Source organism: Agelaius phoeniceus, chromosome W, assembly GCF_051311805.1.
Source record: "Agelaius phoeniceus isolate bAgePho1 chromosome W, bAgePho1.hap1, whole genome shotgun sequence".
Lineage (NCBI taxonomy): Eukaryota > Metazoa > Chordata > Aves > Passeriformes > Icteridae > Agelaius > Agelaius phoeniceus.
Window position 1 is genome coordinate 4,573,438 of NC_135301.1, and position 26,818 is coordinate 4,600,255.

The 26,818-nt window shown below is 38.0% G+C and overlaps 1 protein-coding gene across 1 annotated transcript; it reads left to right on the top strand.

Annotated features, from left to right (window-relative positions):
- Positions 1 to 1,975: 1,975 nt before the first annotated feature.
- Positions 1,976 to 25,067, top strand: LOC129133652 (transportin-1-like). The gene is made up of 15 exons (XM_077193152.1): positions 1,976 to 1,987; positions 2,582 to 2,762; positions 6,196 to 6,348; positions 7,500 to 7,725; positions 8,666 to 8,837; positions 10,245 to 10,331; positions 11,087 to 11,194; positions 11,416 to 11,574; positions 11,671 to 11,758; positions 12,654 to 12,752; positions 12,963 to 13,058; positions 15,843 to 15,918; positions 16,705 to 16,804; positions 18,254 to 18,328; positions 24,840 to 25,067. Exons 1-15 carry the CDS (start codon positions 1,976 to 1,978, stop codon positions 24,945 to 24,947), a joined length of 1,740 nt encoding a protein of 579 aa, XP_077049267.1. The 3' UTR covers positions 24,948 to 25,067.
- The last annotated feature ends 1,751 nt before the right edge of the window (positions 25,068 to 26,818 follow it).

A 26,818-nucleotide genomic window follows, 5' to 3' on the forward strand; every position in this document is an offset into this window, starting at 1 on the left:
TTAGACTCCCATCCTTAAGAGTAGCGAGGTAGAATTTTCAGCCACAGGTAAGTGAAGTGACAAATGGTATACAGGAGAGCCAACGTACTAACTTGTTTATCAAACATATTTTGGAAGTGTGAATTCTTACTTAAAAGCTTTTGACTTAATTTCTGAAAGGTACTTCAAAATAGATTTCATCATGTGGAAGAATATCCTATTTTTAAAGTGTAAAACTCAATTGTGCCATCTGGCTACATCTAGTTAGAAACTAACACTTTTTCATATTACAAAGTATTAATGAACTGCATGAAATGGAGTATGGTTAAGGTGCTGACTTGTTATTAGGCTAAGTTTTTGTCTGGGGTTTTTTGTGTTGGTTTTCTTTTGTTGTTGTTGGGGGGAGGAAATGTGGTTACAGCCAAAATTATGGACCAGCTAACTGAAAACCAGCTTGCTTTATTTATGTGTTATTTTGACATATAATTATAGAATCTCTTAAGTTGGAAGGGACCCATAAGGATCATCAAATCCAACTCCCTGCTGCTTGCAGGACTATCTAACACTAAATCATATGACTAAGAGTGTTGTCCAGATGCTCCTTGAACTCTTGTCAGGCTTGGTGCCATGACCACTTCTCTTGGGAGCTTGTTCCAGTGACTTGACCACCCTCTCAGTGAAGAACCTTTTCCTAATGTCCCATCTGAACTTGCCCTGATGTGGCTTCATTCCATACCCTTGGGTCCTGTCACTGGTCACTAGACAGAGGAGATGAGCACCTCCCCCTCCGCTGGCCCCGTTGAGGAAGTTGTAGATTGCAATGAGGTCACCCCTCAGCCTTCTCTTCTCCAGGCTGAACAGACCAAGTGACCTCACCCACTCCTCCTTAGTCTTGCCCTTGCCACCCTTCACCATCTTCTTTGGATGCTCTCTAATAGCTTTATATCTTTCTTATATTGTGGTGCCCAAAACTGCACACAGCACTCAAGGTGAGGCTGCACCAGTGCAGAGCAGAGTGGAACAATCACCTCCCTTGCCCAGCTGTTGATGCTGTGCCTGATGCACCTTAGGATATGGTTGGCCTTCCTGGCTGCCAGAGCACTGCTGACTCACATTCAACTTGCCATCGACCAGAACCCCCAGGTCCCTTTCTGTAGTGCTGCTCTCCAGTCTCTTGTTCTCCTGTTTGTCTGTACATCCAGGGTTGCCCCATCCCAGGTGCAGAATCCGGCACTTTTCTTTGTGAAACTCCATATGGTTGGTGATTGCCCAGCCCTCTCATTTGTCTGTCTCTCTGCAGGGTGCTTCTGCCTCCAGGGAGTCCACAGCTCCTCCTACTTCAGTATCATCAGCAAACTTACTTAATGTACATTTGATTCCTGCTTCCAGATCATTTATAAAAACATTAAAGAGCACTGGCCCTAAAATTGAACCCTGGGGAATATATGGATAACCAGTTGCCAGTCTGATGTGACCCCATTTGCTATAACCCTTTGAGCCTGACTTGTCAGCCAGTTGTTCACTCAATCTATTATAAACCTTTCTAGCTGTGTGCTGGACATTTTGTGCAGAAGGATACTGTGAGAAACAGTATTGAAAGCTTTGCTAAAAATCCAAAAATCCTCACATCTACTGGTGTCCCTTTGTCATCTAGATGGGTGACCTTGTAAAAGGAAACTAAGTTGGTTAAGCAGGACTTCCCTCTCATGAACCCATGCTGGCTGTGACCAATGACTGCGTTGTCTCTCAAGTGTTTTTCAATAAGTCCCAGAATAAATTTCCCCATAATTTTATCAGGTGCTGAAGTGAGACTGACAGGCCTGTAGTTACCAGGGTCTTCCTTCTTGACATGTATCAATATTTCTTTGTAGACTGATACCTGTGCTGGTAAATGGTATGAAATATTCAGAGATTGATATTATTCTGTTAAAGGTAAGCATTCCTTTCTTTTATACTCAGTAAGAATATCTGGTTAGCTTCTGACTTGTAAATCAGAATGGTTGAGCTGGTAGAGCAGATCTGGTCTGCCATCTATTCAATGGAGATTTAGCTTTCTGGGGCAAGGTGTGCTGTTCCAAAAACTGAATACAACTGCTGCCATGTTTGTTGGAAAATAATCTGTGGGTTTTCCTGCTTTGCTCCTCTCCCCTTCCACCAAATTTTGGCAGAGCTGGGATACTTTTACCCATGAATGACTGCAGCAAAGCAGCCTATAAAGAAATTATCAGAATTAATTTTAATGCCCTTCTAGCTTGCACTACACAGCTTTTTCCATCACAACATTTTAGAATGTGTCTGTGTACTAGAATTTCTCTATCTCTTCTTCTTTCTAATTCCTTCCCATCAAGAGTAATTTCTTAACAAGAAGAGTACTTTGTGCTTTTCTGTGAGATTACCTCTGTTGCTTCTGTTTTCCTGAATTTTTTCTGGTAAATTCTGTATCACAATGCAGGAACAATGGCATTTTTAGTTAGCTAGGCAGCACAAGTGGGATGTGAATTTCACACGTTTATAAAATATTGAACTAAAATTTGCACTACATTCTTAACTTCCTTGAGCAATATGGTTGCACTGGTTTATCTGATAAAACATTTTTTGACAGGGGGATGTTGAAGAAGATGAAGCTATTCCAGATAGTGAACAGGACATAAGACCTCGTTTTCATCGTTCACGGACAGTAGCTCAGCCACATGAAGAAGATCGTATTGAAGATGATGATGATGATGATGATGATGATGACAATGATCTTGATGATGATGATACTATTTCTGACTGGAATTTAAGTATGTCAAAGTAATGTGTAAAATGTTTTAAAATATATCTACTTGCATAATACAAGAACCACAGTAAACAAAGGAGTTTTTGTATAAGAATACTGAGGCTTTGCTTTTGAATAGAAAATGAACTATCTGCTGATATAATTGATGTTTTGGGCAGAGGGGAGTCTTTCAGGTGATGTTTTGACTATATAACTATTGAAAAATCTAGCCACCTCTAAACATATTTTGAATATAGCCAATAGATCTGCAAACATCTACTAGATGCAATTCAACAGAAGCTTTGGGGTTTGAATTTTAATTCTACAAGGTAATAAAAAACATGTATTACTGTTTACTTTAGTAAAAGTCTTTGTGGTGAGTTGATCTTGGCTGCATGCCAGGTGCCTGCCAAGCCACTCTATCACTCCCTTTACCAGCTGGACAGAGGAGAGAAAATTGAAAACAACTAGTAGATTGAGATAAGGCAGTTTACTAAAGCAAAAGTGAAAGTTAATGTGCTCACAAAGAAAGAGGAAAGCAAAATAGGTTTATTTTCTCCTTCCCATCAGTGACCGATGTTCAGCACCTTCCCGGAAGCAGGGCTTCAGCACTTGTAGGGGTTGCTCCAGAAGGCAAACATTATAAATAATGAATGCCATCCCCTTCCTCCTCCCTCCCTTAGCTTTTATATCTGAGCTGACATCATATGGTATGGGATATCCCTTGGGTCAGTTTGGGTCATCTGGCCTGGCTGTGTCCCCTCCAAGGATCTTGCCCATCCCTACCCTACTGATGGGGGGTGGAATGTTGAGACAGTGCTGATGCTATGTCAGCACTGCTCAGCAGTAACCAAAACACTGGTATGTAAACAACACTTTACCAGCTCCAAATGCAAAGCACAGTGCTGTGAGGGCTGCTATGGGGAAATGAACTCCAGCTCAGCCAGATCCAATACAATCTTACACATTGTTGTTAGCTTAATAATGCTTTCTTTTAGTTCAGTCTTCCCTCTATATCTGGTTTGTGTTTGATTTTTTTTCTTCCACCTACATGCTACTACTGACCATTATTACCAGTAGTTCAGATGTAGTACAGATGAATGTGCCTTGAAGCTTATGGATCAAACAATTTTGAGACATTTCTAAATTTTAAAATAATACTAACACTGATAATACTGTTGTTTTTATTATTATAATTTAGAAGACAAAAAGCACAAATATAATTTCCTTTGTAAAGTATCTTTTTTATAGTTTTAAATTCATAATGCTATTCTTTTAGTCATTGTGTGTAGAGATTGCAGAATTAAATCAATATTTCGTGGAAAACATAACTGAAATGACAGGGTGCTGTGTGGTCCACAGTTTTGGTTAAGAAGATGAGGAAGCTAAAGCTCTCTAGGAAAGAGAGAGAACAGAACAGTTAAGAAATCTGTTTTGATATATGTTATCTGTAATTGACAGAATTTGGATTATCTGAATTTCAGAATTGTATGCCCTATTTCTTATCCAGTGTTCTATATTTGACTTCCAATTTGAACAGAGAGGTAATGTCAGCACAGCCTGACACAGCAGCATTGGTTAGTAATGAGACCTGGTAATTAAATATGGGAGTCCACCTTTTTTTCCTCTAGTAGAAAGCTAAAACAGTCTAAGCTGAACCAGCAGGTGCTGGTCTTGGGGAGTCTGTGGTGTCTATTATTGTTTTTTAGTGGAGATCTGCTCTGAGTTGAGGGCTCATGTTTGGTTTTATTCAAACCTGTTGGACATCATCTAGAAGCAGAGTAGAAAAAATTTTGTATTTATTATCTGTTCTAGTAGTTGCTACCTCCCAAGTGAAAAACTGTCTGTGTCTTGCTTGGGCCCACTAGTAGTTTAGATCCAGTTTAGGAATTTTGCATGTTACATTTGCTATGTATATTTTGCCTGATTACCCGTTTTGTATATACTTTTGTTTCAGTTGAATCAAGGAACTGAGATCATAATATGCTGGAAAAAAATACTATATAAGTTCTGTAATATGAGCATTCTTTATAAATCCATCTTAGCATTATTTTTCTAGACATGTCAGCCCCACAGCAGAAAACCAGAGTAAGGATTTTTGAATCATGTTTTGAAGCTGTTCTTTTATGAGCTTTTATGTGCTAAAATATGAGTTTAAAAACTTTCAAACAAATTTCAAAGTAGTGTTCTTTGTATAGGTACATCACAGAATTAGGAGCTAGCTCAGAGCAAAAGTCAGTAAATTTCTTTCAGTCTCTAGAGATTGATGATTTTGACTTTTTTTTGCTTTGAGACATAGGTCATGGTCAAACATTTTCTTTTTAATCACTTGCTAGTATTTTTTGGCTATTTCTCCTTAATTGCTTCAGTATGTTGCATTCATGTCACAGACCTTCCTTCTTTTGTAGTGTTACACCATCCTGAAATTATGTCGTGTATATAATGTTGCGATATAATGGTGTGGTTCCTGTCTATTGGCGATGGAGAGAGGCAGGGAGACTGAGTGGTGGTGGTCAGAATCCAAATTTATTGTGGACTACATATGCTTATATACTATTCTAGGAAGGCTAGTAATTTTTTACTACAATGATTGGGTTAATCATCATATAAACAAACTTATACATTTTGCAACATCTCTTGTTTGTAGAACTTGATTCAATCTTCTCTCTTGATTCAATCTTCTTGCTCTGTTTGTTCTTGACAAGGCATCCTGATTATCAAAATCTCTTATGCTAATCAGGTCCAAAGTACATCACCTGTCAGTGAGTGTTTTAATATCCCTAGTGTATAAGTCCTTTTAGTGGCTATAAAAATGCTGCAAAAATGGCTCCCTAAAAGCTATGGCTTTGTACCAGAGCACAATGGATCCCTGTGTATTGTAATGAAATTAAAGTATCTTTCCTCCTGATACCCTTGTGATGCCTAAAGAGGCTGACCTAGAACAGAGACTAGGCAGAGTTAAAGAATAAAGTAGGTATTTATTAAAAGGCCATAATGGATACACCTTGGGCACAGTACAAGAGCCTGGCCAGGGCTACACCTAAGATGGTCACAAGAGGGATGACCAGTCATGAGTTTTCACACTTTTATAAGTTTTGGTTCATTTATATTTGGGTTAATTGTCCAATTACAGCTTCAGGTTATGAAGTCCCATCCTCTTGCTTTGCTCTCTTCAATTCACCATTGTTTATGCTTTTTGTGCCCGAAGCTGCAATGGTGTCCTTGGTTCTCAGGCTGGAAAAGGATTGTTTTGTCTAACTAAACTGTGACGAGAACTTGCTAACACTTAATATGAAGTTCAGAGTTACACACTAAGGCAGTACAGAATCTGAAAAATATGAAAGATAAAACTTAAGAACTTAAGGCATCACTGGCAGCTCGAAGTTAAAATGAGGATCATACTTTTTAACTACAACTGCTTGTATAATAAGAAGATTAACATTGTTAATTCCCCTCAGGGAAATGTTCTGCTGCTGCTCTAGATGTCCTGGCTAATGTATTTCGTGATGAACTTCTGCCACACATCTTGCCCCTTTTGAAGGAATTGCTTTTCCATCATGAATGGGTAGTTAAAGAATCTGGTATCCTTGTTCTTGGAGCAATTGCTGAAGGTAAGGCAACAGTGCATATCAGGTTACTGAATTTTTATTGGTTCTAAAGCAGTTCTGGGTTTCCTTCTAGATGAATTTACTTGTGCAAGCAAGTATGCATCCTTAGCTGTTTGGTTTTGTTTTTAAGTGAATAATCTCTACATCTACTGGTTGATGACTGCAGTTACTTGTTTAATTTTTCATTTTCAAATCTGTGCATTTTTTTGAGGCTTCAAAAACTTAGATAATTTCTTTTATTCCTCCCCTTTTTAACTCTGTAGCATATATTTCTTGGTCTCTCATTAAATACTACCTTGATTTGATACAACAGGAATATCTACATTTCATTCAGTGTTTTCAGAAATGGAGAAGACAAGTCCCACGACTTCAGTGCCCTGAGCTGCTTTTCATGGATGGCTTTCTGATTTAAATGCGTTAACTTCCATTTCTTTGTATTTACTTACAGTCTTGGCTTTTTGCCTATATTTCCATAATCTCTGTCTGTTTTGGAAATTGAAGGAATATGTTTGGGTCCATGCCTGGATTATCTATCTTTTCCTACAGTGCCTAGTGAACATATATTTTCTTTGTATCTAGAAAGCATTTTTGTTGGTTTTGATTTCAAGTCAAGCAAGGTAAAAGTTAGTACTTCTTGCAAATCTTAGTATATTACTGCCCTTGCTGACTCGAAGTGTGCAGCTTTTATTGTTGGTCAGTATTTGTGTTATATTAAGAGAAAACAAGAAGAAAATTAAATTTTTAAAGAAATCTTTTTTAATGATATGGTGATTAGTTATCAAGGCCTAATCTTTCTCTGCTTGTTGTCTTGGTCACTCTGAGTAGACTGGCATAAGACTTCCAAGCTTTGTAAACCAATTTTATTTGGATGTTCTTGCTATACTCCCTTTAATAAAGCAGAATTTATGGAGATTGGAGAAGCACTGAAGTAGAAATGTAGTTGGAATGAATGTAAATTCGATTGAGGATTTTAATTACTGTTTATGGTGTGGTTTCATTTTAGGACAACATAAATTAGGTAGACTTGCTTTGTATATTGGCAAAATGTATTACTACATGATAGAGGAAGAAAATATATCCCTTCTAGGAAATAACAAAAAGCTCTATTATGTTTTCTAATTCTCATACTGTAATAGCTATATTTTTCCTTCTAGGCTGCATGCAGGGTATGATTCCATATCTTCCTGAGCTGATCCCTCACCTTATTCAGTGCCTCTCTAATAAAAAGGCTCTTGTGCGCTCCATCACTTGCTGGACTCTTAGTCGCTATGCACACTGGGTAGTTAGTCAACCCCCAGACACATACTTGAAGCCATTAATGACCGAGTTGCTAAAGCGCATTCTGGATAGCAACAAGAGAGTACAAGAAGCTGCCTGCAGGTGAGCCAAAGCTTAAACAAAAAGTACTATCCATGACACTGCTTTTTCATGGGAAAATATTTTAATGCCTTAATTGATTATTCTATAACTCCATTTCTAGCTCCTAATGTATTTTTTTTTTCCTTTTAAATTGGGGTGGGTTCGGCTTCTTCTGAAATCATCACAACTGAGTTGTGGTAAAACAAAACCAGATAATTTGTCTTTCTCTTGTCCAGTTTGTTTTTAGAATATATGAAAAGCAAACTAAACAATCTATTGCTGTAAAAAGAAATTATCTGTATGTCACACCTGTTTATTTTCAATATTTGAAATTTCATTGTCTAGGAATCTGGCTTTTATAGGCCTATGAGCAAGGTCAATACGGGAAAACTATCCCATCATTGCATTAGCAATGTTTATATTTAGCTCAGGATTACCAAAAAATTTGGGTTACAACTATTTCAAGGGATATTCCCTTTCTCTTGAAAGGAGATCCTTGGAGGTAAGATTCCCTTCTGTCCCTTGTCTGCCGATATTTAAAAAAAAAAAAAAAAGAATGGACACACCATTAATAGAATGGGTATACCACTTGTGCAGGAAGCTCAGCAAGTAAAGCTTTTACATGTCAGTTTGTGTAGGGGAGGAGTGCACAGCAGACTGCCAAGAAAGTTTCTTCATAAAGCAGGATTAGATCTGTAACATGTATACATAAAAGGTTTTTACCATAATTTTTTTTAATTTTGCTCATCACAGTTTGAGCTGAATCTTTGTGTTCAATCAAAATAGATTGAGTTTGTCTCAATAATACCATTGTAAAAACATACCTTGGATGAATTTAAAGACTAAATACAGTTCTGTGTTTAACCAGGAATGGGTAGTTTAGGGCATTTTGGGGTGGTCGTGTTTTGTTTTTTACAAGCTATTGACTGACCTATTTGGGGTGGGTTTTTTTGTCCATCAGTGCCTTTGCTACTCTAGAAGAGGAGGCTTGTACAGAGCTTGTTCCTTATCTTGCATATATACTTGACACTTTGGTCTTCGCATTTAGTAAATATCAGCATAAAAACCTGCTCATTCTTTATGATGCTATAGGAACTCTAGCAGATTCTGTAGGACATCATCTAAATAAACCTGTGAGTATACTTTATGTTCTGTAGAAACGCTCATCATATATTGAAAAACTGGTTGAGTGGCTTTTGTAGTGTGCTTTATATGTTTTTAAACAAAAATCTTGGATTCAATAATAATAAATATTTGCATGTAATATACATAGACTGTATGTAATTTTCACACTACACAAATACTCCCCATTTTGAATAAATAATTGTGTGTTTGGTGGCTTGCAAAATGTACTTTTCATTATTGTGACTTTTTCTTACTCTCAGAATTTTTCAGCTCAAAGGACATATATATATATAGATATATATATAGATATGAAATGGGATTTTAAAGAAATTGGTAACCACTTTCAGTATAGCTAAACTGCTCTGTGTGTCTTTCCAATGCATCAATGCACATCATCATTAGAGATTGCTTTATCCAAGAGTGGGATAGATGTGCATTTTATATCTAAAATCACAGAATCCTTTGAGTAAATCACAGAGAGCACAGGCAAGTGTAGTGGGGTTTTTGTCGTATACATGTTCATTAATAGGATATACATATATGTCACATGCATGCTGTTGAAATTTGGTTTATTTCTCTATAGTGTTTCACATGACATAGACAAACTAGAATAAAACAATTTGGGTTGTTGCCATGGCATTTTATTTGCCATTCAAGACTCCACACTGTCAAAGGACATATTTTCCAATCTCTCTCTGGCCCTGGCCAGCCAGACTTCTGACAGCACCAGGAGGAAGCTAAATGGGAGCTCCTGGTAATGGTGGTACTTTCTTCAGTTGCTTAAAATATTGTATCTTTGGACATAGCATTAGCTGGCAGCATCTGTTGTCTCTTTGGATACTTTCTGGGAGCAACAGTACTACAGGGATGCCTTGCTTAATGTCCTTGTGACTGTGACAGCAGTGGCCGAGAAGATGCAACATTTTATACAGAATTGGTAAGTGCGCATTTCTGGAGGGATAGAAAATTACTTTCTTCATGGATGAGTAATTGAATGAGGAACAGGTTTCAGGAACTTCTGGGGATAGAGTTGAAGCATCAAGGCAATGGAAGATGATTGAGAAAAGCAGGTGGCAGATGCACAGCTAGATTGTATTGCTGGTAAAAACATTTTCTGTAGCCCCTGAGTCAATCCTATAGATATGTAACAACCCAGGCAGCTATTAAAAGTTGCTAGACTGAAGCCAAACCTGGAGGAAAATATTTGTTTTGCAAAGGTACTTATGTGCCTCAGCAAAAAATCTTAAGACATAAAATTTAAGTTCTAATATTCAACTACTATATATTTCAACAAAGGTTGAATTGCAGTATATTTTTTTTTCCTGAAAAAGTAGAATATATAAATTTTCTAGCTTTGAAATAAACTACTATACAATTAAATGCTTCAGTAGCTGATGCATTTTCATCTTAAACAGGAATATATTCAGATGCTAATGCCTCCATTAATCCAGAAGTGGAACATGTTGAAAGATGAAGATAAAGATCTCTTCCCTTTATTGGAGGTAAATGTTAAAATTTGAGTATGTGTCTTTTGGGAATTGCCTCTTCTACTAAGGATGTTCCTACTAGGAAGTGTGACTATAAATGCTGTCAGTGTTAGGTATTTCCCATTATGGAGAAAATATTATTACAATAGTGAGAAATTTTTTTAACTGAGGAAATGTTATTAAGTTTAGCAGAAATCTTTTAGAATTATTTTTTTCCCTGCCATTCTTGGGTGTTTTCTTTGGGATTCTTTGTTTTTAAAAAATTGTTCCATCCCTGTTGTTCTTGTCTTCTCTCCCTGCTTTCCTTCCGTCCTTTAATTAAAAAAATTACCAACAGGCTGAAGGTATGAACCAGACAATGTAGTCTGTTCTCTGTACTTTCCAAGTGTGAAGCAGGAAAACACTTCTAGAGAAATTAGTTTCATAACTCTTGGGTAATGTTAGGGCTTGTACATTGTCAGCATAGTGAAGTTTAGTGAAAATGATAGCTGAATTATGGTAATTGTCTTCATATGAACTGTCTTGGCACCTTGAAGAAGATGCTGCTCCTGAGAAATTTTCTCAACTGACATACATAGGAGAGAATAACAATTAGCTGATGGTTGCCTTGGCTCAGCTAATCAGTACTACCTTTCCAGGTTGTTTTTACTTAAACAGTTACTTGTGAGTATACCTAAAATGCTTTTAATTTACTACACACAAGTAAAGGGTACTTGGGGGAGGTGAAGAAAGTGTCTCACTTTTGTTCCTTCTTCTTTATTTTATTTCAGTGCCTGTCATCAGTTGCTACTGCCTTGCAATCTGGATTTCTTCCATACTGTGAGCCTGTGTACCAGCGTTGTGTCAATCTGGTGCAGAAGACTCTTGCACAAGCCATGGTATTTTTCTATTGCTATTCCAATGTTTTCAGAATATCTCCTTAAACCAATGTATTAACTATGTAAAGTTAGGGGTTTGCAGGGAGATTTGTAGTATTAATTATTGAATATTTAAATGAAGCTGCAGTTCTGAAACTTAATTGTTTGATTGTTTTTACTTTTATGCATACCCCTAAGAAAATCTAATACTCATTTTGAAAATGCATAATTATTTGTTGCAGTTGCACAATGCTCAGCCAGACCAATATGAGGCTCCAGATAAAGATTTCATGATTGTAGCTCTTGATTTACTCAGTGGTTTAGCTGAAGGACTTGGAGGCAACATTGAACAGCTAGTGGCTTGCAGCAATATCCTGACACTAATGTACCAATGTATGCAGGTGAGATGAGTAATCTGTTTAATCCAAGAATTTTCTTTCTAAAGAGAATCAGAAACACTTCTAGAATTGTCAGGTTTTTTTTCTTCCTCTCTTTAGGATAAAATGCCTGAGGTGCGGCAGAGTTCTTTTGCATTGTTAGGTGATCTGACAAAGGCATGTTTTCAGCATGTTAAGCCTTGCATCGGTATGTTTCTTTTGCATATTAAATAATTAATTTATTTTATAAACTGATAGGAGGATGGTTTAGCCATTGTTAAGTTCCCTTTTCTGTGGGTTACCTTGTCATGGTGTAGATTTTAGTTTTCCTTTATCAGCAAGGGTCTGTAGTCTTTTCTCCTTTAAACTGTGTGTTTTAAGACGTGTTGTTCTTTTTGTAGACAGTGCAAAAATTCATCTTGTTGCTTGATTTCTATTATGTAACATGCTTCCTGTTTTGCTGGAATACAGAAAAACAGATGTACTTACACTTCAATTAGAACAGTTGCTTTGTAGGATTTTTACTCTACTAGAATCTATGAATACCTGGATAGGCTTGGAATTTTAATTTTAGTGAAATATTAGTCACAAAGATAGATTATAACATTTGTCATTTTAATCAAAGCTGGGATTTGCTTTCTAGGCTTCATTGTTGTTGGCTGTTGGGGTTTTTTGGGGGGCTTGGTGTTGTGTTTGGTGGTTTTTTGTTTTTGTTGCTGAAGGGGGTGTTTGTTTTGGGGAGAGGTGTTTGGTAATTTTCTTTTTTAGCACAGCTGAATACATAGCTATCCGGGTGTGCTTTTCTTTCCCTACTCCCGGGAAGGGTTAAAAAAGGTTTCTAGAGTTACATCAATGTAAAATCTATTAGAAATATTTTTAAATCATAGTTTGAAAGGATTTGCATTGATCTGCTTAGGTTGTATCTTCCAGACTAATCTGATATATAGCAAAAATACAGCTCTTGTTAATTCAAGTGTAATGCTTTACAAGAATTTAAATACACTTATATGATTTTTTTAAACTCCCTCTCCTTGTGATCTTACAGTAATAGAACAAGATGGTTGCTTGTATTGTGTGATGAGATTTTAAAATGTTCCTTCTAGCTGATTTCATGCCCATTTTGGGAACAAACCTAAACCCTGAATTCATTTCTGTGTGTAACAATGCCACCTGGGCAATTGGAGAAATCTCCATCCAAATGGGTAAGATTTTTTTCTTTGAATATTCGCATATTTAGAATAGTTTGTTTGGGTTGTGGATTGTTTTTCATTTCTAGTGATGCTTTCATGTTAAAAATTTAAATTCAGTTTTAAATTCTTGTCTTTGACAGTAAGTTCAATGTACCAGATCTAAATATATTATATATATTAATGGTCATTTTCTTCTGAATGTTTTTTTTTTGGCTGTTTCAGGAATAGAGATGCAGCATTATATTCCAATGGTGTTGCACCAGCTTGTAGAAATAATTAACAGACCCAACACTCCAAAGACATTGTTAGAGAACACAGGTATCCAAAAACTGAATAATTTATGTTTAAGGGAATTAATTTTTTTCTACAATGATTTTAAAAAATTGAATGGAACTTATTTTATTGCTATATCTTTGGCTTTTATAAGCAAAAACAACTGTTTTGGAGAAACTCTTACAAGTCTCAGTCTTGCAGAAAAACATCTATCATATATCTAGATTATTAAAGTTATTGCTTTCTCACCTTTATAGCATTTTATATTTATCATCTATTAAAGTATTCTTCCAATTTTATTTATGTATACAATATGACAAATGTATGCAGTAACACTTAAAGACTTAGTGGCTTTACACTCATTTTAATATATGCATGTCCTTTCATGTGTACTGTATGTACATGTCTAGTGTGAAACAAATGTAATTGGCATATATATAAAAAATAATGAACTCTTTGGATTTACAATAATGCACTTTTTTTAAAACATTACTTTGTAGCAATATGCACAAAAATCTAGATCTGTGATGGCAGTTTTACCACTACATAACTGAAATTATGTATAATTTTTATTACCTGGTCACTTAATGTCAAATTTCTGAAAAGAAGTCTTAACAGTGGCATGTATGTTTCTATGTTCTGGACATCTGCTTTGCCTTCCAAATTGGAAGCAGTCCCCAAATGCCTTATTGAACTGAAATTTCTGAGGCTTGGTTTTTTGCATTTATAGAAGGCATGTTCTGGTATGAGGAACACCTTCCATACTTCAGCAAAACTTTATTAATAATTTAACAAGTTTCAGGTTTACTGTTTTACTAATTTAGAATATTTTGATTTTTTTCTGTTTGAAAACTGTCTTGTAAGAAAAATGATAGCTTAGTCATTATACTGAACATAATTGAAAATTATGCAAATTCAGTGCTCGTTACATTTGGGCTTGAGCTAAGTATGAGATAAATTGGGATTTCTTTCTATGCATATTTTTCCTTCAGTATTCTCCACACCCCATCCCCTCATTTAGTATGGAAGGTGAATGTGAAGGAAAAATTGCCTAGTTGTCTGGCATATTATAGGTACTGCTTTTTGAAAAGATAATTTTCATTCTAATTGCTTGTTATGAAATGCACCATGGAATAGTATAGCAAAATAAATTTTCTTACCCCTTGCCCCCAAGCCCCTTTGTCTGTATTGATGGATATGTAATATCTGTATCTGAGAAACATCCAGTACCTAAAAGTTTGCTTCCATCACTGGCAGAGAATTTTTTTAGGCATCCAAACACTGACTTTTTTTAGTATCTTAATAGTTACTTTAAATGCAGATGCAAAGCTGTAAATAAATGTTGAGTGTGGTATAATGATAAGTTTCTTGTGGGATATTGTACTACATGCCATTGGTATGTGCAAGAGTATTAATGTTTTCTATTGTAGGTTGTTATGCAATGAGCTATGAAAACATTTCTGTTATGGAAACATATGAGATCAGCTTAAGTAAAATAGTTGCATAGAAAATAATGAGTACATGCCAAAAGTTACCCTTTGACAAAAATTACTATTCCTCATACAGACTCTAGCTGTGAGAATTTACAGATAAAAGTGCACTTTCATTTGAAAGTATCACTTCAAATGCAGTTTTGTGTTAGATCTGCTGAAAATTTGAAATCAATAATGTCTGGGCAAAATAGTACATTACCAGCGACATGTAGCTTTCATGGAATGGGTACATTTAAAACTGCTAGTGTATCCTACACTAAACTTTTACTGGAGAAAGCATCATCTGCTTTATTGCATGTTTCATGAAACTGTTCACAAACGCCTGTTAATTAGTGTTGCATAGTATGTCCCTTGAACATAGGTTTCTTTGCTTCATATAAATCTGCTGGATTTTAGTATTATTCATGTATTTTGCTTCAAGTAATTCTGATACATTATTTCCCACCTTCTCTTTTTTCTGAAGATTAATCTTTTGTGAGTTGAGCAAACACCATTAAAACACACTTTCATGATGATATTATCTTCAGTCTGGCCCTCAGAACAAAGGACCACAATACCTAATCATTCAGAGAAGCAGTTTTACTTTTTTTTGTCTTTATGCTTTTGTATCAAAAGTCAGATTATTATACAACTTTTATGAGGAAGTTTTTCTAAACAGGAAAAATATTTGGATTAAAAAATTAATTTTATCCAGTCACTTGCTATGAACTAGCAACCACTTTAATTTTCCTACAAGATTATGAAGAAAGCAAATATTTGGGTCTCTTTGAGAGTGTTTAATCTATTTAGTGTTTATTAGATAGACCACAATGTATTCCATGTAAAAGTGTTTATAAATGTATTTTTACTGATAGTAGGCCTATCAAAATCTTGAATTCTAAATATTGAAAAAATAAAATATTTAGGACTACTTGATACTAAAACCAAAAATGGTTAATTCCTTTCTATCAATAGTATCCATAATAGTACTTTTTATTAAAAACTTTGAAGTGTATAGTAGGTAAATTTACTGTAAGAGGTGATTCTGAAGAGAGCAGAATGACTACTTACATCAGAAAGCCTTTGTATTTCAAATTGTGTTTTTTGGTGTTCTCTCATTTACTTCTTTAATTTTTCTTTTACCCTGGAGACTATACCATATATGTTGCTGCCTCTTATTCAAGGGGTTGTAATAAACAGCACTGGTGAAATCTTATGTTTACTATCATATACAGATTCTGTTGGCTTCTGTTTCTGAGTTATTTGTTGTTTTTTCTTTATTTTTTCTCCTCCCCCCTCATTTGCTCATGTCTTGGTTGGCGTTTGGTGATGTATAACCGTGATTGCATTACCTTAGCAATAACAATTGGTCGTCTTGGTTACGTTTGTCCTCAAGAGGTGGCCCCCATGCTACAGCAGTTTATAAGACCCTGGTGTGTATTATTCAAAAATTTTTTTAATTCATTTTTCTTCACTTTCTTTCTTTCTTCTATCTCACTTTTAGATATATTTTCAGTTGGTTACAAAATCTCAATCCTTAATCATTGCCAACCATGTGACTAATCTTGTCCTATCAGGTTTGTGAGTTTTTAGTAGCACTGTCATGTATTCTTTATGTTGTGGCTAACGACTAATTTATGCATGGGATAAGATTGTCACATGCTTGCGTGTTAAAGCTTGACTATGAAAGAGCATTTTAAAATCCACGAGAATGATAATACAATGCATGCAAATACTCTAAAATTTAAACTGTGCATTACTTTACTTAAAATTCAGTCTGAGGCTTGAATTGCTGTAAGTAATCTATTTCTATACTTGTTATGTATAAAATAGCTTGCTTGATGCTGTAAAGGTTAAATAATTGTTCTTTAAGTGATATCTGACAATTCATATTGCAATAGTATTATATGTTCTGCTTCTAATAATGATCGTTTCTATAATTATAATTATTTTTATATGTGTTTCTTTTGTATTTAATGGAATACAGGTCACACTTTCTAACTATATAGTACAACAGGAAAGCAAGATTCTGTAGATGATACCTAATGGGAATATACTAGTAAATACTGTGTGCAACAAGTAACTTTCTAAGTGTTCAAAATAGTGTTTCAGATAATCTTATCAGTGTGACTTATTCCATCAAATGCTGTCATCTAGTCCTGACTTGATTGAATCAAAAAGTAATAGAATTAGTTAAGTTTTGCTCTCCAACTTACTAGGTGCACTTCTCTGCGAAACATAAGAGACAATGAGGAAAAGGATTCAGCATTCCGTGGGATATGTACCATGATCTCAGTCAACCCCAGTGGAGTAGTCCAAGTAAGATACATAAATAGATCTTAACTTCTTTTTTCTTTGCTCATGTGAAATTTAGTGAAAGCTGTATACGGAGTATGAAAAATATTTAGCTTGAAGTCAATTCCCAGTAGTATGTGCTGTAACTTCTTTTTAGGCATCAAGGAGACCAAAATGTTTATATTTCAAATTATACATATCATGATACTTCAGGATTTCTGCTTCAGTAATTATCACTTATGGAAAGGAAGACAGCATTGTTAAATTCATTTTTGTCTTTTACTTACAAGGAATATGTCAATAATGAACTTGGATTAACTGTATTCTGATACTTCTACCAGTCTTTTTTATGTTGATGATATGTATGAAAATACAAGACAAAAGCTGACATATTGAAACCTGTTTTTCAGATACAATCTAGGCTTTTAAAAAAAGAAACAAAACAAAAACAATAGCCACCTCTTCATTCTTAAAACTGGGTCAGGGAAGATTCTCTTTCAGCTTTGGATATATTGCTTAAATAGTCAACATGACAAGGAAGATGCATCCCTTTAAAATAAATTGTACATCTCTAGAATATGATTTGCTCTTTAGTCTGTGCAGTTCCAAGGTAAAGCTGTATGAAGGTAATATTTTCTAAGGGGAAAATAAAGGTGAATTTCCCTCTCCTCTGCCTGGAATCCTTCTCCCTGAAATGCAAGAATTGAACCTTAATCTTGTTTTGAATTTTTCAGTTCATTTCACGTATCCCTTATCTTGTACTTAGCATTTTCCTCTTCTGTTGTCTGTTTGTTCTTTCACACAGTTTAAATGGAGGGAGCAATTAAGGACTCTCTTCATTATCCAAGCTCTCCTCCTATGTAGTTGTTATCCTCAGTTCCTATCCAAAAACATGCATTATCAATTTAATCATTAAGACTGATGTTTAATGGTATAGTCAGAGATAAAGCAAAATAGTGATTTTGGGGTGGCTTTAGTTTTGAACATGTACACATTCTGTGTATCCCAGAAACAACTTCTGTCTCTGCTTAAAAAAATACAACAGCTTTTTTCCCAACTGAAAATACATGAGAGTAAGTTGCAAGTGTGATCCCAAGTTTGTTGATTGTTATTGAGATGATTGGTTCTCAAACTTATAATGTGTACTGAAAGGATTAGTTAGACAAGTGTGGTGTGGGGGAGGGAAGAGGTGTTTGTTTGTTGGTTTGGGGTGTTTTTAACTGTGGTTTAATTTAATAAAAAATCCTATGAAACAAAGGTATTCCTACACTCAGCTATTTCTATTTCCATATACTTAAACATACAATAGCTTACCATTATTGTCTGAATTAACTAGAAAATAAAGGCATAAAACTAAAAGCAGTTGTGAGTTAGGATCAGATACCCTGCATAGTTCATAGAACAAACATTGGACATTGTTTTCAGACCTATAAATGTGAGGTTCCTAACCTATGTGATTGTTTAATCTTATAGGACTTTATTTTTTTTTGTGATGCTGTTGCATCGTGGATTAACCCAAAAGATGATCTCCGAGACATGTTCTGTAAGGTAATGTTTCTAGTATGACAGTATATCTGAACTGTAGTTATTTTTGGATCCTTTTTTTTTCTTGTTTTTTATTTCCATTATTAACACTTACTGTATTTGTGGTCATGAAGGCTTTCTTGCAAAGTCATAAACTTTCAAACAAAACATTAAAAAAATCTGATTTTTTTTTAACCTATATTTTTATAATGTCCAGCCTACTATGTTTTGGCTGCATTTGGAAGAACAGTGGGTTTTATACCACATAGAAAACTTTTTTTCCCCTTTTTTTTATTTTCTAGAAAATGAGATCTGTATAGTTTAAGACCCATCCCCCCAAGAATTTTTTTTTTTTTAATATCTAGAAAATTGAAAATGGAAAATCTTCCAGTAGTATCCTGATCTGTTTATCTTGCTCCAGATGAAAATAAATTTTTGGGACTGCTTAACCCTCCTCAGAGTTCCTCTTGGATAAGCAAGTCTTCAAGAAACTTATGTACAGATATAGCCAAGAATGCATCCCTAGACAAAGTGTCAATAGAATTTAATCAAAAGGACTGTTTGCCTTGTATGAAATAAACAAAACACACACAGAGACAGAAAATAATATACTGTGTTTATGCACTAGTGTCTTCAGTTAAAAACCAGAACAAAATAAACTTATTTCAGTTTCATGCACAGATACTGTTATTGTTCAGTAGTGTGGTTTTTCTTGTATGTTGTAAAGTGAAATCTCTAGTTTTAGGAAGGATGTATGTTCAAAAGTTAATGGTCCTCTTAAAGATAAAATGGAACATATTTCTAAGTACATACTTGAATTATGGGCCAATATTGGCACTTCCTCTTCAAGTAATGCCAAGTGTGTGCATCAGAATGAACTAGAACATTGGAATCCTGTCTTGAGTATCAAAGACAAAAAAATCTCACTGTCCTCGTTAGGAGACCAAATATCTGAGAAGCTTCAAAGGAATATCAAGGTCAGGAAATGCATGGCTCTGAGTATTCTAGCATCAGCATAAGGAAACAAGAAATACAAGCTTAAAAGAAAGTCAAGAATGCTGTCTGTGATGGTTGTCCAAAGCAGTTTCAGTACATGTTTCTGTCCTGCTCCTTCAGCATTCAATACTTACTTCAATAAGCTATGCTCCTCTTTTTCAGATTCTTTCCAGGATATCCACGTGGGAGCTAATGCATTCAAAGTAGACACAGTGTTTCTTGGTCACTTGGCATAAAGACATCCTTGCTTTTTAAAGTGTATTTTTTGTGGTTTTTGCCAAGCAAGGACAGAGACAAAGCTTTCTTCAAGTGATGGCATACAATTTTTTTAGATTGCTTCCTCATTGGAATGAGTTTTTGTTAGTTGAATACATGATTATTGTAGTCCAGTTACATATTTTCCAATGATAATTATGCCTTTTAGAAATAATGAGAAAAAAATTTTGTAGTCCCCCAAGGTCTTTCTCTTGATAGTGGATAGCGTTTGGGTTTTGGGGGGATGGGTTGGTTGGTTTGTTGGTTTTGGAGCACTAGAGCTAAGAGAGAAAATACTCCTTCCAAGAGCAAAGGTGCATGAGCTGCCAGTGTTGAGATCTGATATATACCCTAATTGTATCATGTTTTATAAAAGCAAGATATCTGAATACTGTAACTGAAGCTCAATTGCTAAAATTGTCCTGTAAGATATTTTTTTAAAAGTGCTCCTTTTGTTGTACCTGAACATTCTTCGATTTTTTTTTGGTAGCTTCTTGGCAGCTGCCAAATCAGACTCTTTGGGTTAGGAAAGAGAGGTGAATCTGTGGAAGGTCTCTTTCAGGGAGAAAAGCAGTAAATTAACTTGTGACACTGTAATATTATTGCTACATGCTGTTTAAAAACAGCTCTGCTTGAGAAAGTTGTGTTGAGGGTGAACTCAGTATCATGAGCTTTAACTTTGACATTGCTTTTTTTGTGAGGATGTTTTCATGATAGACTGTTCCACAATTATGTACCTTTGAGTTTAGAAAAGAAAAACAAAACAAAACTTTAGAGACCGCATTATTTTCTATTAAGAGGAGCTAAAATACTAAGACCTTTTTGACAGTGTCATTCAATTTTTGTAGCCTTCAGTTAATTTATTACATTGGAGGGTCCAGACTGAAACCTGTAGATTTGATTTTTTTTCCCCCCTCTTATGTTGTGGATCTCTGTTCTTTCAAAACACAAAAGATTTTAATAGCTTCCTTTTTAGTAACAGTTTTTCTACAGGTTCCATGGAAAAAACACAGCTCTCACAGGATACTTTTGTTTTTTGCAAGAAATTGACAGGCATTCATTCTGTCAAATGCTGGTGGTGGTTCTGGCTCAGCTTTCCTCCCAGAACATATAGGTTTAAAAAAATGAATGTGAACGCAGTAATCTTAACATATAAACTGTATCAATTGACAAAATGTTCAGCCTAACTCTAGGCTGTCACCATAGTCATTAAAACTACATACGCACACATATGTAAATTTAAATTTATATAAAATATATATTTATATACTTTATGCTAATCTGTGTGCGTAGCGATATTGTATATGTCACCCTTAACTGAAATGTTGGGGTTTTTTCCTTTAAGAAAGACATTAGAATCATAGAATCACAAAAAGGTTTGTGTTGGAAGGGACCTTTAAGATCATCTAGTTCCAATCCACTGCCACTGCTAGAAACACCTTTCACTAGACAGGGTTGCTCAGTGCTCCATCCAACCTGGCCTTGAACACCTCCAGGGATAAGGAGTTCTCAGCCTCTCTGGGCAACCTGTTCCAGTGTCTCACCACCTTCACAGCATCTAATCTAAACCTGCCCTCTTTCAATTTGAAGTCATTCCCCCTTGTCCTATCACTCCATGCCCTTGTGAAAAGTCCCTCCCCAGCTCTTATAAGCCCCCTTTAGGTACTGGAAGGTGCTCTAAGGTCTCCTTGAAGCCTTCACTTCTCCAGGCTGAACAACCCCAACTCTCTCAGCCTGTCTTCATAGAAGAGGGCCTCCAGCCCTCTGATCAGCTTAGTGGCTTCCTCTGGACTCACTCAAACAGGTAGACATCTTCCTTGTGTTGAGGACCCCAGAGCTACATGCAATACTCAGGTGGGGTCTCAGGAGAGCGAAATAGAAGGGGAGAATCCCCTCTCTCCATCTGCTGGCCATTCTGCTTTGGATGTAGCCCAGGATGCAGTTGGTATCTGGGCTGCACGTGCATATTGCTGAGTCATGTCATGCTTTTTGTCCACAAACACAACTTGTATGAAGTTCCTCTCCATCTTTCTTCAGGTACCAGAAGGCTGCAATTAGGTCACCCAAAAGCCTTCTCTTTTTCAGGCTGAACAACCCCAACTCTCTCAGCATGTCTTTGTAGGACAGGTGCTCCATCCCTCTCATCATCCTGATGGTCTCCTCTGAACTCGCTCCAACAGGTCCATGTCCTTTCTGTGCCAGGGACCCCAGAGTTGGATGCAATACTCCAGGTGGGGTCTCACCAGAGCAGAGGGGCAGAATCCCTAACCTTGACCTGCTTTTCACACCTCTTAATGTAGCCCAGAATACAATTTGCTTTTTGTGCTGCAAGCACACATTGCCAGCTCATGTCCAGCCTCTCATCCTAAAGCACCCCCAAGTCCTTCTTAGCAGGGCTGCTCTCAATCTGTTCATCCCCCAGCCTGTGTTGATACCAAGGGTTGACCTGACCCAGGTGTAGCACCAGCACTTGTTCTTATTAAACCTCATGTGATTCCCATGGGCAATGTGACTTGGACTTGTTGAATTTCATGAGATTCACACAGACCCACCTCTTAAGCCTCTCCAGGTCCCTCTGGATGCCATCCCTTCCCTCCAGTGTGTCTACCCCACCACACAGCTCGGTGTCATTGACAAACTCACTGAGAGTGCACTCAATTCCACTATCCATGTCACTGACACAGATGTTAAACAGTGCTGGTCCCAACATTGACTCCTGAGGACAGCACTTGTCACTGGTCTCCACTTGGACATTGAGCTGTTGACCATAATTAGAGTGTGACCATCCAGCCAATTCCTTATCCACTGAGTGGTCCACCCATCAAATCCACATCTCTGCAGTTTAGAGCCCAAGATGTCATGCGGAACAGTGTCAAATGCTTTGCACAAGTCCAGGTAGATGATGTCATTTGCTCTTCCCTCATCCACCACTACCGTAACCTCATCATATAAGGCCATCAAGTTTTTTAGGCTTGTTTTGCCTTTGGTGAAGCCATGGTGGCTTTCAGCAATCACCACCTTGTTTTTCATGTGCCTTAGCATAGTTTCCAGGAGGATCTGCTCCATGACCCTGCCTGGCACTGAGGTGAGGCTGACTGGCCTGTAGTTCCCTGGGACTTCCTTATTTCCCTTTTTAAAAATGGGGTTTATGTGTCCCCTTTTCCAGTCAGGGGAAACTTCACTGGACTGCCATGACTTCTTAAATATGATGGATATCCTTGGCCAGTTCCCTCAGGACCAGTGGATGTATCTTGTCAGATCCCATGGATTTGTGCACCTTCAGGTACCCTAAATGGTTTCAAACCCGGTCTCAGTCCCTGCTTTCATCTTTTGCAACTTGAACAGTGTATCTGGAACACTTGTTGGTGAAGACTGAGGCAAAAAAGTCATTGAGTACCTCAGCCTTCTCCATGTCCTGGGTAACCAGGTCTCCCATATCCTTCCTGAGAGGACCCACACTTTCCCTGGCTTTTCCTTTATCTCTGATGTACCTAAAGAAGCTTTTTTTCTTACCCTTGATGTCCTTGGCCAAGTTTAATTCTATCAGGGCTTTAGCTATCCTAACCTGATCCCTGACTGTTTGGACAATCTCTCTGTATTCCTCCCAGGCTACCTTTCCCTGCTTCCATCCTCTGTAAGCTACCTGTTTGTGTTTAAGTTTGTCCAGGAGCTCCTTGTCCATCCACACAGGTGTTCTTCCCTCATTTCCTCTGTTAGAATACTTGGGTCTGGAGGACACAATCTTTGAATATCATCCAGCTCTCTTGGGACCCTCTTCCCTCCAGGGCTCTATCCCACAGCACTCTATCAAGCAGATCCCTGAAGAGGCCAAAGTCAGCTGTCCTGAAATCCAGGGCAGTGAACTTGTTGTCCACCCTCCTTGCTGCCTCAAGGGTCTTGAACTCCACCATTCCATGGTCACTGCAGCCAAGGCTGCCCTTGAGCTTCACATTCCCCAACACCTCCTTGTTGGTGAGAACAAAGTCCAGCATAGCACCTCTACTCATGGACTCCTCTTTCACTTGGAGAAGGAAGTTGTCATCAGCACATTCCAGGAACCTTATAGATTGCCTGTGCTCTGCTGTGTCATCCCTCCAACAGATGTCAGGGTGGTTGAAGTCCCCCATGAGGACCAGGGCTTGTGAATGTGAGACCACTCCTATCTGTCTGCAGAAATCTCATCAACTCAGTCTTCCTGGTTGAGTGGCCTGTAGCAGACCCCCCACTATAATGTCACTTGTCCTTGCCCTCCCTTTAATCCTGACTCACAATCTCTCAGTCAACTCCTCATCCATCCCCAGGAGAGCTCCATGCACTCTAGATGGTCATTGACACAGAGGGCAACACACCCTCTTCATCTCCCCTGGGCTATCCTTCCTAAAGAGACTGTATCCTTCCATTCCAGCACTCCAGTCATAGGAATCATCCCACCATGTCTCTGTGATGCCAATAAGATTATAGTCTTTCTCCTCCTGTTGGTTCCCCATGCTGCATGCATTGGCATAGAGGCATTTATGTTGGGCCCCGGATGAAGCTGACTTTATGTCTGGAGTGGCTGGAATTCCTTTGTGCTGCCCTTCAGGTTCTCTCCTGCTGACCTTTGATCCTTCTTCAGGCTCTGGGCATCTCTTGCTGGCTCCGGCATCTGTCTACTATGAGTGAGATGGCATGCCATCCCACACCTTATCACTGTTAAACCTGATGATGTCCCCCTCCCCCATCATATCTAGGTTAAAGCCCTGTCAATAAGCTCTGCTAGCTCTTGACCCAAGACCCTCTTCCTCCTTTGAGAAAGATGAATCTCATCTGAATCCAGCAAGCCCGGTGCCATGTAGGCCATCCTGTTATCAAAGAAACCAAAATTTTTGCGGTAACACCAGTCATGGAGCCATGCATTAGTAGCCAGGGTCCATCTGCTTTTTTCAATGTTACTGTCTGCACCTAGAAGAACAGAGGAAAAAATAACCTGTGCTCCTGCTTCCCTCACTAACCATCCCAAGGGTTTAAAGTCTCTTTTGATCACCCTTGAACTACGCTTTGTGACTTCATTGCCACTCACATGGAGGACAAGCAATGAATAGTAGTCCAAAAGCTGAACCAGGCTAGGAAGTTTCCTGGACTTCCTTTTTCTCTTAGTAACATTTAAATATTAAGCTGAGAAATTCAAATGGACAGATGCAGAATCCAGCGGTTTATGGCTTACTGCATATGCTGCTAGTAAATAATGATCGTGTATCTACTGTTTAATGATTATCTTGATTTCCCTCCCCTCTCTCATTTGTAGATTCTTCATGGATTTAAAAATCAAGTTGGGGATGAGAATTGGAGGCGTTTCTCTGACCAGTTTCCTCTTCCCTTAAAAGAGCGCCTTGCAGCTTACTATGGAGTTTAACCTCATGCACTGTGGCTGCAGTCCCACAATTAGAGGTAAGCACGCAAACCTTCCTTGCTAAACAGAGCTGTATAACAAGTCTTCCTCCCTGTTTATATTATATGAAACATAATTCATTCACTAGAATAAACTTTTACAGATATGTTGGAACAGCTACCTTTCCCTACACAAAGTAGTGTATCAAGATAAGGTTGGAAATGTAGGTGTAAAAAAGTGCCTGTTTAATAAGCAAAGTGATTATTATAATCCTCAAGCCATCATGCTAAAGTAACAGGCTCCCTTATGACTTATGAATTAGTAGATGACTGATGTATTCTAAGGCAGGGATATTTCCCTAGGATATGAAAGCAAGTTTGTTAAGACACTTTAGCAATGACAAGTTAAATGCATTCATAACCACATACTATATTACCTTGGCATTGAATAAAGAATGTTATGTTAATCATAGAACAATAGAATATCCTGAGTTGGAAGGGACCTATCAGGATCAAGTCCATGTCCTGGCCCTGCACAGGACACCCCAAGAATCATACCATGTGCCTGAGAGCATTGTCCAAACACTTCTTGAACTCTGGCAGGCTTGGTGCTGTGACCACTTCCCTGGGGAGCCCAACCACCCTCTGGGTGAAGAACCTTTCCCAAATACCCAACCTAAACCTCCCCTGACGCAGCTTCATGCCATTCCCTCAGGTTCTGTCACTGGTCACTAGAGAGAAGAGATCAGTGCCTGCCCCTCCTCTTCCCCTCATGAGGAAGCTGTAGACTGCAATGAGGTCTACCCTCAGTCTCCTCCAGGCTGAACAAGACAAGTTACCTCAGCCACTCCTTGTATGGCTTCCCCTCTAGACCCTTTACCATCTTTGTTGCCATCCTTTGGTCTCTCTCTAATAGCTTTATATCTTTCTTATATTGTGGTGCCCAAAACTGCACACAGGACTAGAGGTGAGGCCACACCAGTGCAGAGCAGAGCGGAACAATCCCCTCCCTTGCCTGGCTGGCAATGCTGTGCCTGATGCACCCGAGTAATGTGCGCTTTGGCCGGGTTTCGGGGTATTCCCCAGCTGGCTGCCACAGGTCTGGATAGCGCAGTCCTGTTCAGCACAGCCTGCCTGGGCTCCCAAGAAGCTCCCAGCTGCAGGCAACCTTAGCAAGCTCAGCTCTTAAGTGAGATCAGCTCTTTAGTGATTATCAGCTCATTTGTGATTTCAGCTCTTTGCCGATAAGTGCCTTTGGCAGACGCAGGGAGAGAGAGGACAAGAGCCGTATGAGATTCCACAGAGATGTCTTTATTGATGTCTTCTGCAAAGGTTCTCAGGGACCGCCCTTCTGCCAAACTGGGCAAAAGTAGGGGTTTTTATAGGATACAGGAGTTTTAGAAATTGTCCAATAGTAAGGGTCAAGGCAAAAGTGACCTATAGTCATACAGAGAGATAAGCAAGGGTCCGAAGGCAGAAGACGGGCTTCTTAGGTCCAGTCATCATGACTAGGCATTTCCTGTCTTAGGCTGCTGAATGCCATGAAGGCATTGCAGGCCCTGTGCCTGCTACATACACCCCAGGATATGGTTGGCCCTCCTGGCTGCCAGGGCACTGCTGATTCAAATCCAACTACCCACTGACCAGGACCCCCAGGTCCCTTCCTGCAGCACTGCTCTTCAGCCTCTTGTTCTCCTGTTTGTCTGTACATGTAGGGTTGCCCCATCCCAGGTGCAGAATGTGGCACTTTTCTTTGTGAAACTCCATATGATTGGTGATTACCTAGCCCTCTCATTTGTCAAGGTCTCTCTGCTGAGCCTCTCTGCCCTCAAGGGAGTCAATAGGTCCTGCCAGTTTAGTGTCATCATCAATCTTTCTTAGTATCCCTTCAAGTCC

Excerpts from the sequence above, each read along its gene's own strand:
- LOC129133652 (XM_077193152.1), top strand. Across the intron at positions 6,349-7,499 it reads TCTTGGAGCAATTGCTGAAG|GCTGCATGCAGGGTATGATT; the intron begins GTAAGGCAACAG and ends TTTTCCTTCTAG. Across the intron at positions 12,753-12,962 it reads AGAAATCTCCATCCAAATGG|GAATAGAGATGCAGCATTAT; the intron begins GTAAGATTTTTT and ends TGGCTGTTTCAG.